General features: G+C 46.0%; 1 protein-coding gene across 1 annotated transcript in view; it reads left to right on the top strand.

The window, feature by feature from the left end:
* The first annotated feature begins 16,584 nt into the window (after positions 1-16,584).
* LOC138278166 (vomeronasal type-2 receptor 1-like) overlaps positions 16,585-19,381 on the top strand; it is a 198,789-nt gene continuing 195,992 nt past the window's right edge. Inside the window, exon 1 of the mRNA XM_069219245.1 lies at positions 16,585-16,740. Coding sequence (XP_069075346.1) covers positions 16,585-16,740 — 156 coding nt within the window. The remainder of the gene's footprint in view (positions 16,741-19,381) is intronic.

Below are 19,381 nucleotides of genomic sequence, written 5' to 3'. Positions count from 1 at the left end.
TGTGTTTGTTCCTCTCACACACCACCTAAGAAAGCATGGGAAGCCACGATGCTAACAGCCAACTCTAGAAATATTGGCTTTGCTAGTGCTTGTTGAGGAAAGCACACACAGGGAACCAGTATCGGGCATAAACAATGCATAATGTTGTGAAAAGTTTACTTGCACTTCATGACCTGGGCCCTTTGTATCTATTTATATCTTTTGGATTTCCTAAGAATCAGACATGTCTGACCCTTGTGTCCCAGCTTTGGACACCAATGTCTTAAATAGACAATTGTATTGAGTTTTGAGCCTGTGTCCTGATGCAAAACCGACCGAGGTACATCCACCAGTTTTCTACAGTAAAACTCCTCCTTTAAAATCCTTTAATTGAAGTTCATTGTCGATTTATTATCAGCGTGTAGAATACTGTTACACCTGTACTTGTGTTGTGAATACAAAATATTCATTTAGAGCGTGGAGGGTAAAAAACTGAGGCATGAAATGCAGCATTAAAAACACATTAATTCAGCTATTATTATCTGAGCCTGTCTTCTCTGTAGTTTCAGGGTGCGCTCCTATCGCTGGGTTCAGGCCCTGATCTTCGCCATTCAGCAGATTAACCACAGCTCAGGGCTGTTGCCCAACACCACCCTGGGGTTTATGATCCATGATTCCTGCGGGGTCATCGTCCGGGCCCTGGAGGGCACCGTCTGGATGCTGACCGGAGAGGGGGAGCCGGTGGCAAACTACAGGTGCCACCACCGGACACAGATGGCTGCTGTGATCGGGGACGCCTCCTCCCTGGCATCTATCCCTATGGCCAGAGTTCTGGGACTGCACAGATACCCACAGGTACCAACCATATGGAGGTGTAGAGTGCATGCTGCAAACAGTGAATGTGTCCGTTTAACAGGCGCCCCCAAAGGGCAATTCAAGTAAGATGGACGAAGGGAATTGTAGAATCAAATAAAAGTAATGGGAAAAACCTATTTACTGACAACATGCACCAAACATTTGGAGCCCCCTTTCTCCCACCTCTCCTCTGAAACAAACTCCGGTATGCTGAAAATCTAACTTTCTGTTAGATGAGTCTAATACCAGTGCTTAATTTGCAAATAAAAACGTGCTGGTGCCCAAACCTCTCCTTTAAAACACGCGGCTGCTCCAATCAAATGTGCGAGCACAAGCTACTGAGGCTGCGTAAACCTGAAGCCATCTCGGGCCTCTTTAGTCTATTTACATCCACTCCCTGCCCCTTCAGCTCCCTCTTGCAGCTTTCTGCTTTCTCCCATTTCTCTCTTTTTTCTCTTCCTCCGTCTTTCCCAAATGTCTTTTGCTCGCACTAAACGCCTGATGGAGAAAAATAAGTGCCGCCCTCAAAAATAACTGCCTGTGTCCCCCACTGGCAACCACCAGCTCAAATTAAGCACTGCTAACATCTCTTGTACTGGGGACCCTGTTAGACTGCCTTGTAGGACGTTCATATTCCCAATTTTCAGTTCATTCGTAGTTCTATTATAAAACTGACTTAACAGCAAATATATTGTGCCATTTAAACCAGTGTGGATAGTTTTACAATGCCACTTGCCATTTTGCATGCATATATAGCCCGGTCTGTCTTACTTCTCGGCTTTCACTGATAAATCTCCCCCACCCCACAGCGACCTCTTGTTCCCATAAACCACACGTAGTCGCTTTTAGGTGGGAAAAGGCCACAATCTTTTATTAACATTTTCATTAACCTTGTTGCATCCGCCCTGTAGGCAACCACTCTTCACATCTCAATCAACAGATGCATTATGTACACAGTCTGTGAACTGGGTAAAGATGGCCACTATGTGGGTTTGAGGCTATATCCTCCTACTGATTCTCTGGGAACAGTTTGTGTGTTCCCCCGTTCTCACCACCCCACCACCTGGGTGGGCAGCAAGTGCAAAGCCCACGTCTCTGTCCCACACTCCCTTCCTGAGGAGCCCTACCAGTTGGAATCTCAAGGCCGACTGGGTCACCAGCCACCCCAACCATCCCTCTCTGTGGTACCTTGTTACTGCTGATCAGGTTATTCTAACTCAACCATGCTGCCCAGGAGTTGTCGCCCTCATGCATCTCCCCCCTGTGCTCCCAGCAAAAACACACTAGGCACAGCCTCCTACTTCTAGCACAGAGTTCATGTTCAGTAGCAAAATACCCAGTCCAATGCCCGAAAAATTAACCCCGTCTTCAACATAGTTACCTACAGGTCAATCAACCCATGCCTGACAAACTCCCAGCTGCTGCAGAACTTGTTCATTGCTATAATAAGCTTTCAAGGGGAACTGTCCACTGCCTGGTGCTCCTTTGCTCCCTTTCAGTTAAACCTGGGTATGGTATTGGTCCCACAGTGTTGGTAGGTCCCATGAACCAATGCTACTGCTGTCATATCCTTCCTCATTGCCTCTAGTAGTTACCTCTTCCCACTGTTTTAAGGTCGCTACCTCCCCAGATGCACCCCTAGTGACTGAGCCTGCTCCATTTTTCCAATAAGCCCAAAACCACTGGGAGCAATTGTCCTCACTTCATCCCAGACCTGCCAAACAACTTGATTTGTTTGTTTGCCAACCATACGCCCTTGAACTTCTGCCTTCCCTTTGCCCATTTCTGTGTTCACTCCTGGCACTGAATGGCAGAGGTGGGTAGGTCACGGATAATGCACCGTGATGGACCTTATTCTCCTGCAGCCTAGTGCGGTTCTCTGCCTAACCCTAAGGGGCCCAAATACGACTTTAGTTGGGTTGGATTTCCTCAGCACTCTGTACCGCAACAGGTATAGTTGCCATAACACAATTGGATTAGGTATTAACAGTCAATCACAGCTTGCTTCCCAATCAGGTGTAGGTTAGGTGTCACACTTGGTCCTGACACATTGCCTAAGATCCAGTTGGACCACGCAAGAAATATGTTGACCCTGATTCACCTTTAGTGAGCTGTGAGGTTTGCTGTCTCTTGGCATGACCATTACCTGTTTTTAATCATGTCAAGGAGACTGTCATATTAAATTACAGAGCGTTACCCTTAGACATTTTTAATGCACATACTCCACCACCCTTCACACCTTGACCCCTCACTTGCATTCTTCAACAGGGCAATATCTCACTAAAGATCTCCAGCAAAGAGCATTCCTCCCCTACCCGAGGGGCCCTTTGGACATTGCAGCACCAGTCCAATGAGAAGCATCCAGATGACGAAGCATGACATCCATTTTGGTGTGTGAGGGCCCTTGCTTCTGATCTATCTGATAAGTCACTGTTCCAACTGACAGTCTTTTCTAATTTCTCCCTCCTTTCAGGAACCGCACACTTATTTGTTAATTTGAGTCAAGAAGATGTCAGCACCAAGCCGTCCTGACAAAGCTTTTGTGTGTGCTTGATTTCCACCTGCCTACCTTTATTATGGTTTCATTCTGTAGCCAATGTTGTGCTGCTACGGTGGCTGACCCTTTACTAAAAGAGTATTGTTAGAAATGGGGTCTCTAGCTGGCAGTCGGTTTGCACCCTGTCCAAGTAGGGACCCTCACTCTAGTCAGGATAAGGGAGATACCTGCTCAGATAACCCCTGCTCACCCCCTTGGTAGCTTGGCACGAGCAGTCAGGCTTATCTCAGAAGCAATGTGTAAAGCATTTGCACATAACACACAGTAACACAGTGAAAATATGACAAAAGGACACCACGCCAAAACTTTCTCAAGCAGTACACCCAGCAAAGTTCACCCTTTGCACTCTTTTCAGGCAGAAGCAGCAACTGCAGGCCAGTCCAGCACAGCAACACAGCAAAGGGACAGTACTACTCCACCAGCTCTTCAGCTCTTCCCATTGCAGAGGTTCCTCTTGATTCCAGAAAGATTCTAAAAGTCTGGGGTTTTGGGTCTTCTTCTTATACCCTGTTCTGCCTTTGAAGTTGGCAAAATTCAAAGCAAAGTCTCAAGTGTTTGCAAGATCCTTTCTTGTCCAGGCCAGGCCCCAGACACATACTAGGGTGTCGGAGACTGCATTGTGTGAGGGCAGACACAGTCCTTTCAGGTGTAAACAACCACTCCTCCCTCCCCTCTAGCTCAGATGGCTCATCAGGATATGCAGGCTACATCCCCGCCCCCTTTTGTGTCACTGTCTAGAGAAGAGGTGTGAACAGCCTAACTGTCAAACTGACCCAGACGGGGAATCCACAAAACGTCAGAGTCACAGAATGGTTTAAGCAAGAAAATGCCTACTTTCTAAAAGTGGCATTTTCAAACAGACAATTTAAAAACCAACTTCAATAGAAGATTTATTTTTACATTGTGAGTTCAGAGACCCTAAACTCCACATTTGTATCTGCTCCCAAGGGGAATCTGCATTTAAGGATATTTAAAGGCATCCCCCATGTTAACCTATGAGAGAGATAGGCCTTGCACAGTGAAAACCGAATTTGGCAGTATTTCACTGTTAGGACATATAAAACACACTAGTATATGTCCTACCTTAAACATACACTGCACCCTGCCCCAAGGGCTACCTATGGCCTACCTTAGATGGGCCTGACATGTAGTAAAAGGGAAGGTTTAGGCCTGGCAAGTGGTACACTTGCCAAGTCGAATTGGCAGTTTAAAACGACACTCACAGACACTACAGTGGCAGGTCTGAGCCATGGGTACAGGGCTGTTAATGTGGGTGGCACAAACAGTGCTGCAGGCCCACTAGTACCATTTGATTTACAGGCCCTGGGCACCTCTGGTGCATTTTACTAGGGACTTACCAGTAAATCAAATACGCCAATCATGGATAAACCAATCAACAGTACAATTTCTATTGGGAGCACTTGCACTTTAGCACTGATTAGCAGTGGTAAAGTGCGCAAAGACAATAAACCAGCAAAAACAGATCTGTAAAAATAGGAGGAAGAAGGCAAAATGTTTGTGGATAACCCTGCAAAAAGGTCCATTTCCAACAAGTATTTACCACCAAACTGCACGGGTGGCAGCCTTACCCTCTTGATTGCCATGCGCATAACTGCCGTTAACTGATATTTGCTCAGGTAGGACCCATAATCTAGTATTAAGCGGTGCAGCCTCAATGATGGCTTTATCACCAGAAATGCTCGGGCACTTTTGGTCACACCGGACAGCATTCGGCTGTATCTGTACATTCCAGTTGAAAGTATGTGCCCCTACCTTCCTGGTCTGCCTTAGACCTCCTCAGCTTGACCACCATGTGCTTCACATGCATATGTACTTCCTGCCACTGCATGCAGGCATTCGTTCTCTGCATTTGGACAGAGAAAAAACCTCACCTACTCTCATGGCCCCAAAGAAGGCTAGTAAAGGCTGCCTTGACCATTGCAGCTTTATACTGGGAATTGCATAATAAAGGCAGTATGCTCAGCATGTTTGCCAGCCTCTCAAGATCAATGAGTCTTCTGATGTCCTAGTTTAAGCTATGAATGAACCCCCATCCCTTCATGGCTGCCTTGCAGTAGTGATTGTGTAGGAAAGTACCCTCTTTTTGGCATAGTTACCCCCACCTTTTGCCTGCTGCCAGTGTGTTTGACTGTGTTCACTGGGATCCTGCTAACCAGGACCCGAGTGGATGTGCTCTCTTCCTCTAAATGTGGTTGTCCTTGATTTAATACACCCGACAACTGGCATACTGGTGCCCCCATGTAAGTCCCTAGAATACGGTACCTAGGTACCCAGGGCAGGGAATACCAGGGAGTCCCCATGGGCTGCAGCATATATTGTTCCACCCATGGGAGCCCATGCAAAATGTCTCTGCATGCCTGCCATTGCAGCCTGTCTGAAAAGTTGCATGCAGCCTTTCAATACAGGTCACTACACCAAATCACTGTAACTCACCCCTATGGCAGGCCCTCCTATCTCAGAGGACAAGGTGCAAGTACCTGCATGTGAGGGCACCCCTGCATGAGCAGAGGTGCCCCTACGAACTCCAGCTCCATTTTCCTGGACTTCGAAAGTGCGGGGAAGCCATTTTACCTGTGTAGTGGACATAGGTGACTACTTATGTCCAGCTACATAATAGTAACTCCGAACCTGGTCATGTTTGGTATCAACCATCTCAGAATCATAACCCAATACTGTTCTCAGTATTGGCTGTATGAATCCATGCACTCTGGGGACTCCTTAGAAGACCCTCAGCTTTGCTCCTTCCAGTTTGCAGGCTTTTCCCAGCCCTCCTGCGTTGCTGCCATTCTACAGACAGGTTTCTGCCCTCCTTCTGCTTGACCAGCTCAAGCCCAGGAAGGCAGAACAAAGGATTTCCTTTGGAAGTGGGAGGTAAATGGAAATAGGTCCTACATGGCTTGGGATGGGTAGCTTCCCCAAGCCACTAGTATGCTTTGAAGGGCACTTTTTGTGCCTTCCTTGCATAAACCGGTTTGCACCAGTCCAGGGACCCCCGGTCTCTGCTCTGGTGCAAAACCAAACAATGGAAAGGGGAGTGATTACTCCCTTGTCCATCACCAGCCCAGGGGTGGCGCCCAAAGTTCCTCCAGGTGGCCACTGGATTCTGCCATCTTGAATCCAAGATGTGCAGAGGACCCTAGTAGCATCTGAGTGGCCAGGTCAGGCAGGTGACGTCACAGCCCCCTCTTGATAGGTGGGCACGCTGCTAGGTGACCAATCCCCCTTCCTGGGCTATTTAGGGTCTCCCTCCAGGGTGGGTCTTCATATTTGACATGCAAGATTACAGCAAGACTCCTCTGCATTGTTTACTTCATCTTCTGTCCACCGGGACAAACCGACAATCTGCAACTCTACCGATGACTCCTCTCTGCAGCATTGTTTCTTTGGCTCCTTCCTGCAACTGCAACATTTCTCTGGCTGTGCATCTTATGAGGGCAACAAGCTTTCAGCCTGCACAAGAAGTAAGAAGGAATCTCTCTTGGAGTGAAGGAGTCACTCCCCTGCATCCTCAGGTAACAACTGCAGCGACGTCTGGCTGTGTAGATCTTCTCTCCTTAAAAACTGCGTGGATCCTGCAACACAAGTGGTGGTGGTCTGGAGTGGTCCCCTTGGTCCTCTCTACCAGCTGTCCAACTTGGGGGAGGGAGAGCCTTTGCCTTTCCTTGCACGCCAGTGCCCCTGTGCACTGCGACTCTTGCAGCTACCAAAGCTTGTTGGCTCTTCTTCCAAGGGATCTTCAGGCTCCATGTAGCTTCAGCCTCCAGTGCTCTTCCCTGCAAAGCACAGTCTCCTGTCTGCTGCTCCAGCGACGTGGGACTCCACTCCAGGTGTGCTGAGTGGACCTCACTGCGACTCCTCTGCCTGCTGCCTGTGAGCTGCCTGTGGGGACTGCATCCTCGTCTTCTGACTCTCCTCACTGCTGAGGGTCACCTGGGACTCCTCTCCTTGGGTTGAGTCCCTGTGGACCTTTCTGGTCCCCAGCAGCTCTGCAACTCTTCATCTGCAACTCTTGCTTAGCCAAGGCTTATTTTTGCACACCACTGACTGACTGCAACTCTTCCGACATGGGACATAGTCTGCATCACTCCTGGAACTCTTCTCCTGCTCCTGTGCCGCATAGCCGACTCCTTGTCTTCACTGTCGACCAAGTCCTGCATCTCCAGAAGTGTTGGTGGTGGCTCCTGCTCCATCCGGACACTCCAACTAGAACTGGACTTGGTCCCCTTCATTTGCAGGTCCTCTTCTCTCAGGTTACACTTTTTGTTCCTTCCAGTCTTGCTTGGGTCTTGCACAGTCCTTTTCCAAAGGGTACCTGTGGGTTTGGGGAAAAAGCAGGTGCCTACCTCTTCTCACCTGGTCACTGGGGGGCACCATGGTCTTACATTTTGGGATTCCTAGTTCCTCCAGCTCCCCTCTAAAGATTCCACGTCCTTGGATAGGGGACTGACTTTCACATTCCACTTTCTTAGTATATGGTTTGGTCTCTCCCTACTGTCTCCATTACATTCAACTATTTCACTGATTTCTATTGTATTCTATGCCAATTCCTGACTTCTAATGTTTATATAATAGTGTGTTTACTCACCTGCTAATAGAGTATTTTAGTATTTGTGTTACCATAATAAAGTACCTTTATTTTTGTAACACTGTGTGGTTCTTTTATGTGTGTGAGTGCTGTGTGGCTATAGTGGTATTGCATAAGCTTTGCATGTCTCCTAGATAAGTCTTGGCTGCTCATCCACAGCTACCTCTAGAGATCCCTGGCTTCCTAGACACTGTCTACATCTCACAAATAGGAGATACATGGACCTGGTATAAGGTGACAACACCATAGGTGCTCACCAAACACCAGGCCACATTCCTACAGTTGTGTTGACGGTTTTGCACTTGTCTCTAGCTTGGCGAAATGTGCTACAGTCGCCTGGTGTGCCTATACCCATGACCTGCTCTTCCCACTGGCGAACACCCAATGTTCTCCACTGCTAGCTGTGCTTGGCTTGTGCTCTGCCATGATGTGGAGTCTGTGACATGCTTCAATGTTGCTAAGTATTTATGGTACTTTTAGGCTCTGTTGTGTGTCTGCTCGTTATTGAGAGGCACTCTTAGGCCAGGTCTGTAAGCTCCCACAGCTCCATGGAAACTGCAACGACACTGCCTATCGGCCTCTGGGCCAGCTTTCTGAGCTCCTCCTCCTATATGCAAAAGGTGACCAAGATTGGGAAAAGTTCCAGCATTGTGATATTCTTTGTGAGACTGCTGGCTTTCCATTTACCTGGCCATGCCATTATGCACCAAGCATTCCCCCAGCACTGCTCCAAAATCCACACTGCCTGCTGCATCTGTGAACAGCTGCCCGTGGTTGGATGAGACCTAGGGCTCCCTCCATATTAGCATACCATAAAAATTTGCTAGGAATCTGTCCCACATTGCGAGGTCGTGCTACACTAGTGCCATGAGCCTAATGTGGTCGTGGTCCTTTGTCACTTATACTGTAGGCCTAACCTGGTGCTTAGTGAATGCCATGCCAGCTGGGATAGCTCTGCTTGCAAAGTTAAGTTTACTCAAAAGCTACTGCACCTCCCGCATGGTCATCTTCACCTTGGTACCTGCCCCATGAACTGCCTCATGCAAATCCTCCAGTTTGTCCAGCAGGAGTCTACAGACCCCAAATTCTGAGTCCAGCCCTATTACTAGGAACGTCTGTTTGGTTGATTGACGCTCTGTTTTATGCTGGCTCAATGGTACTCTTAAGTCTTCAGCCAACTCTGTGAATGTATCCAACAACCCTTATTGCCCATTGTCTTGGGCCCAGAGAAAGCAAAAGTTATCTATGTAGTGCATCTTCCACCGTCAAGGGGTTTCGTCTGCACAGCCCATTCGAGGAATGAGCTGAACATCTCAAAGTATGCACATGAGATGGCACATCCCATCAGTAAGCACCTGTCATAGTAGATTAGAACCTGGAATTGGAAACCCAATAGGTTAAAGCTGTTTGGAAGCACCGACAAGAGACGAAAAGCTAACTCAGTGTCTGCTTTCACCATCAATGCTTTATTTCACACCACCCTTAGAAGGTCAAAGGCATTATCCAAAGTGGCATATGTCACTGTGCAGTGCTCCGAGCTGCTGTCCAGGTTTAATAAGTAGTGGATCAGTCTAAATTGGCCTAGGTCGTTTTATGGCACTACTCTTAGTGGTACGATCATGAGGCCTGGAGTTGGGGGTTCCTGATACCCTCTCCAACCTAAATGTTTTGCAGTTTTTTTCTTTGACTTCCCATATGATTTCTGAGACTGATTTAAGGTTCCTCAATTTCTCTGCTTCCCTTTGCCCCCGGCAGGGTATTGAGAAGCCTTACTCAAAGCACACCATTAGCATTTGTGCCTGTTCCACCTGTTCATAACTGTTTAGAAGTCTCTTGGCTATTGTTGTATAGCCTAGCACCCCATTGGTCCAATGTGCTGCCCCATCCTGATATGTGGGCGCACCCTGGGCATTGCATGCTCCCCATTTGACCTCTTTGTTGCCCAGGGCCAGCCTGTGTTTGCAACTGCCTATGCTGCCCTGGCTGACTACTTTATGTGTTTACCTGTACCCCCTGCTCCCTAAATAGCCCGCCGTGTTTTTTATTGGGACACGTTTGTGCCTGCCCCAGTGACTCGTATGCATTTCTTGGTTTTACATATATGCACTTGAAATTATCCTGTTGTATCGTCTTTTTGAGTTTTTATCATCTTATGAGGTTAGGAAATGTCTGTATTTTGTACCTGATAGGGAGCGCAGTTTTTTATTAATGTTACAGTTTTTTATCTTTTGCAGTTTGAACCATGCATTGTATGTATACTTTTATGATTTTTATTTAAAAATCAAATAAAGTAGACAATGACGATTACTTGTATACACTATGGCCAGCACTTGAGCCCCCTGTCTAGCTAAGCCCAGTGCCACTGCTCTTGCTGCATTTCTTGGGAAAATTAGTGTTTGTGCCATCACGCAGACCACACCTACGTGACCAGCCTCAGATTGATCCCTTATGCCCTTCCCTTGCTGTGAGCCATACCCTGCTCACCCATGGCTGACACCCAGGGAGTGACGCTCTGCCATCCCAAGTGTTGCCCCCCCCAGCTGTATTAAATGAGCTCTGCACCTTGGGACTGTGCATGACCATCTTGCCCAATGGGGTACACCTTTTGAGTCAAGCCCTAGACCCATTGATGTGAAGCCTGCCCTGGCAGCTGCCACTGGTTCAGTGGAGGGCCCTCATTTCCCCGTGTCCCAAACACCCTGTTATCTGCTACTGTTAGCCCTGGTGCCCTGCCCATCCCTTGCGGGCCCGCCTGCCAACCATTCTGCTGCATGCCTCTAGGCATGTCCATATGTTCATATGCCAAAGTTACTGTTATTACTTAATATGCTGCCACTCCAGATCAGCTTGGCTGCCCCATAGAGCACATGGCCTGGCTGCTGTGTGCACTCTATTGTACTCTAGTTCTTATCAAGTGTAGGTTCTGTTGTTCCCCTGCTGTTCTGGTGGCCCTTGTTGGGCACTGCAGTGGAGACTTCAGACACAGGCTGGTGTCACCCCTTCTTTCTCCGTGGGTTTTGAAGTCATGTGCCAGCTGACTTGGTAGCGTGTTGCCTCTTCTTGGGCTTCTCCATTATCCCCTTTATCTCTAGTTGTCCCTATTGTCCTTCATTGCTGCCCTTTTCCTGTTGTTACTCGCCATTGTTCTTTTTTTCCTGCAGGTCACCAGGGCATCTGCAGGACTATTTAAATAAACCAATGCCTGCCATGTTGTGACGGCCCTGGCTAGTTGAATCAAAATTTGTACTGGGTCTCCTCTCTGCGAACCTGTCCATGGATTGTTGGCTTTTATCCTAGCAAGATGTGCCCAAGAAGCATCTGTGACTGGGCTTTCCACCTCTTGGGCCTCGGGTCGTGGTGGCTCTCCAAGGGAAATAGTTGCAATGTTTCACGCCACCAGCTGCCTGTGCTTGATCTCACAGGGTGGCAGATGATTAGTCAGCGTACTTTCAAATTAGCTTCCTGGTTTATTAAACTGTGCAGCAAGCTCTACACTTATGCGCCACAAACAGATTTATAGAAGCTTCACTTGACTTGTATCTGTGTCATTTAAAGACTCATGAGAACCCTCATTTGCCAACCTCTTCACTGCCGCATTGAGTCTAATTAGCCGTTGGAGGAATGGTCGTGTGCCCTCCACCATCAGCTAGCCGATATGTCACTTTTTGCCCTGGCCTTGTGCCCAGTGCCTGTTACCCTCTGATTATGCCCAGGAGGCTGCTGGCTCCCCTCATAATCCAAAATAAGGTATTGTTTCTTTAAATTAGCAGGGAAGGGTGGACACACACACACTTGTGACCCCTGTCGCAGGGGCAGTCCGCTGACAAAGCGGACTGGGCTTCACCTCTCAGGGCTGCCGCTCAGCTTGGCCTACTTCTTTTCTTCACTGCTTTGCTGTAGTTGGCTTGCCGCGGCCTCACGTCCGGCTTGCTCCTTGCTCCTCAACTTTGTGCGGCCTGCCTATGGTGGGATAATCACCTGTATTATCCAAAAAGGATTGCAACTAAAATATCACAACTTGTAACAACGACATCTTTAACTCATAAACATATCTACTGTAACTCTCCTTTGCCAGTTATTACCATTTCTCCCCACCTTCTTCACACCTTTTACCCTTCACCTCATTCACTTCCTCCATCACCGTCATCCTTATTTCTTCCTTTCAAAACATCCTCCAACCACCACTTCATTCATTGTTCCAGTCAACCTACCCCCAGATCGTTTCCTGAACTCCTTACTCCTCGTCCAAAGGGATGGATTCACCCACATCTGACTCGCTACCCCCCCATGTATTGCCACCCCGAAAACCCCCAAAGGGTTTTTTTTCTGCCCCACCCTGTAGGGAAAAATTACTGCGACTGCAATACATTCAAACTTGCCTGTTCTATTCGCACCACACCCACTCATTCCACAAACTCACCTATGCATCCCTTAGCTCCACCAAATAAATGACATGCCCCAACTCTGGAAGGTGTACTTCATCATCCCGAAAAAGCTCCCCATCCTCTTCACAAATGCCCCCATAGGCCACTATCTTGATACCAAGTTCTGCACAGAAGACCCTCATTGTCCTGTTTACCTTCTTGCAGACCTTGTCAAGGGCGGCTTGCTTGACCGCTCCCCTCCACCTTCTGCGTGGCAGCGATTCTGTGCAGACCAAACATGTCCCAGACAATTTAGACGTGAGGCCCTCCAAGTCCCGATGCACGTGTTGCAGTAACCTCAAAGCGGGTAATTGCACCAACTCATTTCCCTTCTAATGGATCACCAACATATCTGGACAACCCCATTTAGCCACCATAGACACCAAAATGAAAAAAAGGCAGTAAACCACCCCATCACATGCCCCCTTTACCCAACCATAGCACCTCATGCTCTTTGCTTGCCAGCCCAAGATTGCATCCATAGATCTGTATGGATACTTTGCCATCCAGTGGACGAACGACTGCCCCACAATCCACATCACTTTCCTTTTGGTGCGCTGGGCCGCCCAAACATCCTAGAAAAGAGAATGAGATTAGCTTCCAAACTGAAAGACTCTACCACCTCTCATACCAAAACTCCCCCATCCTCCTTCATTTCCACATATACCTCTCACTGCACCTTGAGCACTGCCTCCCAATCTGCTGAATCCTATGCAACCCCCACCCTAATTGAGCCGCCGATGTTGCTGCCTCAATTCGAAAAGAATGAGTCCCAAACAAAGCTGGATCTCAACCTGCTGCCGCCACTGCCTTGCACAGCACCACCAAAAGCTCAAAAGCTGTGACCCTGCTGCCGTCCTGATGGAAAAAAAATCCTGCATGCTGGCACCCTGGCCATTCAAGACAAGCACTCCATTCCCGCCACAGGCACACAGTGTCACACCCCCCTTAATTCAACCAGATCCACTTCCCCTTACCAGCTTGATCTGTCAGTGACTTTCCTAACCATATTTCTACCTGGCCGAACCCCAATCGCACCTCGTCCTGCCTAGGGCCATCTTTACCACCCGGCCCCAAAACCTCCGACACTCTGAATGCCCCAAAAAACATCCAAATCATACACAGGCGAAACACAAAAACCTAACATTTGTTGTAACAAGCTCTCCCCAACATACCCAAAATCTCACCCAACAGGTCAAACTTGGTAGCCTCTCTCAAACCCTTCTGTGCCTGTGGCCTCTCTCTACTCCAGCCCTTTGTGACCCTGCCCAGCAGCTCATCTCTTGCCAGGTCAAAGCCCCATAGCAGCTCCGTAAAAAAGATATCCCAGCTATTTTGCCAGCAATGGTCGTGGGTGACAAACCCTTATCCATCAACTCCAAAGCAAAAAGCTTCACTGATTCTTCCCTGTCGGCACACTCGCTCAGCGATGTCCTCTCTGTTCTCTCTTGGAACTTCTGAAATTCAGTCCAGGCTAGCTGATAGCTCCTTTCGTGGTGTCTGCTAAGGACTTCTCAACCAGCCTTAGCACTCCCAAGCCCCCCACTCCCAGACTTCCATAGGAACCTCCATCTTGACCTCCTGCGCTCCCAGAGCCATGTTGCAAAAACAATGCAACTGTGAACAAGGTAATGAATCAGCGATAACATTATTTGCTCCGGCTACACGTGTCATTTTAAAGACAATGGGCCTGATTACACTTTTGGCGGTGGGGGTTAATCTGTCCAAAATGTGACGGATATCCCGCCCACCGTATTACGAGTTCCATAGGATAGAATGGACTCGTAATACGGCGGGCGGGATATCCGTCACATTTGGGATGGATTAACCCCCTCTGTCAAAATTGTAATCAGGCCTTATGTTCTTTTGCAAACACAGCAGCATAAATCGCCTTAGCAGCCTCAAAACGCACAAATCTCTAGCCCACTGTCTATTCGCAAGTTCCACCACAGTCTTGTTGGCCACATGAAACATCACTGTTTTGTTGTGCAATTCTTCACCTCATCCCACCAATGCCACCAACAGCAGTAAAAATTCAAAAAATGCAATGCTACGCCCTTGGCGCAACCGTTGTTGTGACCAGCTCTCCGCACACCACCTGCTGTTCAGAAAAAAATTGTACTTGCCACACCATCTTCTCTTCCTGAAACCACATGGATACACCATTAAAATTCTCAAAAAAGGAGTGCCAGCCCCTTAAATCCTCCCTCACTGCCATGGAAACTCTGACCTTGTGATGCAGTAGCTGCGCTCCGGACATAACCAATCCCAACTGCCTACAAAATGTCCTGCTTCCCTAAACCACCCTACAAGCAAAATTAAGGAAGTCCAACAGCTTTTGGGTCTGTCGAAGCTCCAAACGCCTTTCACCCATCATCTCTTGAAGGAAATCTGAAACTCCTCTACTTTCTGCCTTGGCAAACGTGCATTCATAGTGATTGAGTCCAGCTCGATTCCCAAGAATACCAGGGACGTACATGGGCCCTCTGTTTTTTCTGGGGCTAGGGGCAGCCCAAGAGTCTCTGCCATGCACTGAAACTTCTGCAATGCCTTGCCCCAATCACTGGAGCCCCCTCCCCCAGCAAACAAGAAATAATCCAGGTAATATGTAACTTCCTTGTGCCCACTCATATTTGGGCCAGGCTGTGTCAAGCCAACCAGGTTCTTGCTTTTTCAAAGGATCTGAGGAGGATCCAAGGAGGATCCGCATCCCTATATATCCAAATTTATTTTCCAGTTAACAACAAAAAAAAACACCGTACGAATTCACACCAAATCACAAAAAGGTCACTTTCTGGACTAGGACCCACCTTTAGTTTTGGCACTATCACTCTTCAAAATCCCTATGGAAAAATGATGGAGAAAAGGCATCTTGGGACCCCACACTTTTTTTCGACCACCGTTTGACAGATCACACCAAAACTCTCCCGATAGCAGCAGAAAGCAGATGTGGCTGGCAAAGTTTTGGGGAAAATTTTGTGAAGATTTGTATATATAGATATATATATATATATAGATATATATATGTACACACACACACACACATATATGTACATATGCAAAGCTTTAGGTGGCAAACCACAGATGAGGTGCACTCGTGCTCCGGATTGCAGTGAAAAAAAGAATCTTTAATTATCGTACAATCTTACAAAGGGCGAAAGAGCAGCATTTTCCAGGTTACAACAGGATGAATCTATTGAAAAAAAAGCCTGCGGATAAAGGCAGGAATATAGTTGTGCTAGACAAAAAGCAATCACATACACGAAGCAAATCAGCAATTGGCGTGACAGGAAATGTTACATCAATTTGAATGAAGATCCCCTACCACAACTTCAAAAGGAGGTACAACAACAGCTAATACTGTGGATGGAAGAAAACTTGTTAGATGCAGGTGAACTGAAATATCTAACAGTTAACCCTGTAATGCCAACAATATACTTTTTCACCAACAATCCATAAAAATCAGAAATATCGTCCAGGCAAGCGGATTATCTCGGCCAAAGGGATGCTTCTGGAACACATCTCCAACTATGTTAATTTATTTTTGCCCTCATTCATTAAATACCTCAATTCAATTTAAAAGACACAGGAGATCTATGAAAACACTCACAGAAAATACCCTGGTCACTGACATATAAACTAATCACAATGGATGTTACTTCGCTTTAGGAGTATAAACAACCAAGTTGGAATGGAAGCATATGAATATTTATTTTTAAACGTAACATACACTTCTTTAATTAAAACAAAATGCTTATGGAAATGATCAATTGGTGCCTGACAAATAACATATTTCTGTTTAACAATGAAGTATATAAACATAGGAGGGGCCCTGCAATGGGTTTTTCATTTTCACCCAGTTATGCAAACTTAAGAATGGGCTGGTGGGAGCAGAATACAGCATGGAAACCGACAAATGACAGGTTTATCGATAGAATCATCATGTGGTTATTATTATCGATGAGTTATTCATAATATGGGCATGAAGCACAGAGACATTTAAGGAATATTTCTAGATGCTGAATAGCAATGTAGCAAAATTAAACTTCACCCATCAAATCAGTGGATCGAGAGAGGTATTTCTAGATACTGAAATCTATATTCAAACAGAATTCACACAATGTTACATCGAGAAATGACAGCCACCAATGCCATCTTACATGATGAAAGATTTCACCACCCTAGTCTCAAATGGAGTATCACGCATAGAGAGTTTCTTAGGATCAAAGGAAACTGCTCCCAAGAACAGGAATGGGAAAACAGGCACTTTCAACCAGAGATTTCAATTGAGGAAATATCCAGAGAAGGTGATCCAAAAGGTAAGAGCAAAGTGAAGAAAACCAGTAGGTAACAGATTGTACAAGGAAAAAATGAAACCCAGGAAGCTAACAAAAGAAGATTAATCAGAAGAGCCACAAATTCAAGAGACAAGTTGGCACACAGTCACTGCAAATCAATCAGAGGAGGGTGGATGTTGTGCCCGGGCTTCTGGAAGTGCATTAATGCAAGGCATGTAAAATTGCAGTAAACAGACAAGAGTTTATTACAGTTACCAATCAAAAATGGAATATTCAACAGAGAATCAATTGCAGGAGCAAGTATGTGGTGTTTATTATTGAATGTCCATTCAGACTGAAATACATTGGCAGCACAGTATATGAATCAAAGAAGTGGATTTTGGAACGTATGAGGGCCACAATTAATAATGATAAGAGCACTGTGGCGGCAAAACGTATGGAGCAACACCACAACAGTGATTGGTCACAATTAAAGTATTATGCGATTGTTCAAGTAGTGAAATCAGAGCGTGGTGGTGACAGGTAACAAACTCTAAGACAGAGGGAGTCTAGGTACATCTTATTGTTGCACACCTGAAACCCCCATGGGTTAAATCAGGACGAAGAGTTGCAGGTTCACTTATGAAAGGAGGTTGCCACAATGATCTAACTGATAAAAGCAAGTTCAGAATAAGGAGCTCATAAATGACAATATTAAATGAAACAATTCAAATATCAATGTACTAACACTGGGGTAACCAAGAAGACAATGAAATGTGTAACATCCCCCGTGCACTGGAGGTTGGAAAAATAGAGAGGTGGTAATGTTGGCAGATAATAAAAAGGAATAATTCTGTCTATTAACAACATACATCAAGTAACCTTAATGATTACTGAGACCTGGCAAGTGGAAAATCTGAAATGTGAAAGAGTGAGACAAAGTGAAATTACCTCAAAATAGCACGGGCACCACTCTGGATGATGAAACATTTGTGATTGAAAAATAAATGTAGGGGGCAAATGTGCATTATAAAATGATAATAAAACATATCCAGGGGAGTTTTACTCATTTGGGTCTCTAAAACGTATTTGTTATATGGATTGATAGTGGACTCATACACATTAGATGAACATAGAAAAAATACAACATCAATTTAATCATGTCAAGATCTGATTGTGACATCCGAAATTATGATCTCAAGGAATAACAGCAATAATTTCAAGTGGGCAGCTAGAAGGGAGAGTTGCAAGAATTGCACAAACAGGTCACAGTCAACATTGTATAAATAACATTAAGAGACTAGAGCAGAGGCCGTTGCTTCTTGATTAGAACATTGACATTTTTTACTCACACAGTCACTTAGCACAGTCACTTAGCACAGTCACTTAGCACAGTCACTTAGCACTCCACCATGGGGAATGGGTTTAAAAATATGAATGATAATGGGTTTTTATTGCAGATTAGGGTGCAATGAGGGAATCACAGTGATAAACGTAGCTGGGCTCATAAAAGATTACATCTCCCAGAAACAGGAAATGATAAAGAGGGCAAACGGCAATCAAAATAGTAGAGGGGCTGTGAAGAAATATTCTGTGCAGCGAAACGCGTTTTAGTTTTGTGCCACTTTGAGATAATACATTTAAAGATTATTTTTTCACTGCAATCCGGAGCACAAGTGCACTCCTCTTTAGTTTGCCACATAAGGCCATAAAGCTTTTGCATATTCATGGTCGGGTCCCTTCGCTTGAGTAATCGCACAACCGTTACAAAGTACGCCATGTCCAACTTCGGACCGACTGGGAACTTCATAGGTGTGTGTGTGTGTGTACATCCACACGCACACATACATAGATAGACAGACAGAGATATGTATAATAGTGACATCACAATTTATCAATTATATTATACTTCATCTGTTGTGGCGTCACATTTTAAATAGTAAATATCATTCTTTCTGCACTAAAATATACTTATCTAGAGAAACTGATAAATGACTGTCAGCGCCTTCAGTCAGACATGGTTGTATTTTGCGCTCTATGATTGCCCTAACTAATGAACTAACCAAATATAGGCAACAAACCACACTGGATTGGAAATGTCTTATCCTTAGCTGTTGTGGTCACTACAAGGGCACCACACTAAGCACCTAATTCAGAGTGCCGTGGTGCGGCGAGTGTTACTTCCATAAACCTAGATTTAATGATCCTGGGGTCCCATGAACTCCAGGGGTGTGAAATTAATAGGGATTATAGATTGAATTCTGAACATCCCTTTGCATTGAGGAACTATCAAGGGTATGGGTTATTCCAGGTCAGATTCCTCCAGTATTTCCTTATTTTCTCCGTCCGATTCACCTGGAGTTTTCTACTTTCAGCAGCAGAAAGCAACCAAGGAATCCTGTCTCTGATGTTTCAACTAACCTTTCCATTAACTCTGTTACAATCTCTTTCAGGAATTTCAGGCACTTGTAATGACACCCTATGTAGAAATCCTCTAAAGGGCTGACTCCAATTTCACTGTCAAGTTTGCCTCCATTGTGAGGTGCACAAATCAGATATCATTGTAGAGGGCATGCTACCTTTGAGAACCAGGACTTTTTTCATGATCATAATTTGTCTCAAAGCAAGAGAGAGAAAGACATGACAGGAAGAAGGAAGGTACTATGCCTTTGTTAGAAATTGA

Source organism: Pleurodeles waltl, chromosome 2_2 (genome assembly GCF_031143425.1).
Source record: "Pleurodeles waltl isolate 20211129_DDA chromosome 2_2, aPleWal1.hap1.20221129, whole genome shotgun sequence".
NCBI lineage: Eukaryota > Metazoa > Chordata > Amphibia > Caudata > Salamandridae > Pleurodeles > Pleurodeles waltl.
This window is presented reverse-complemented; position numbering and strand designations above follow the sequence as displayed.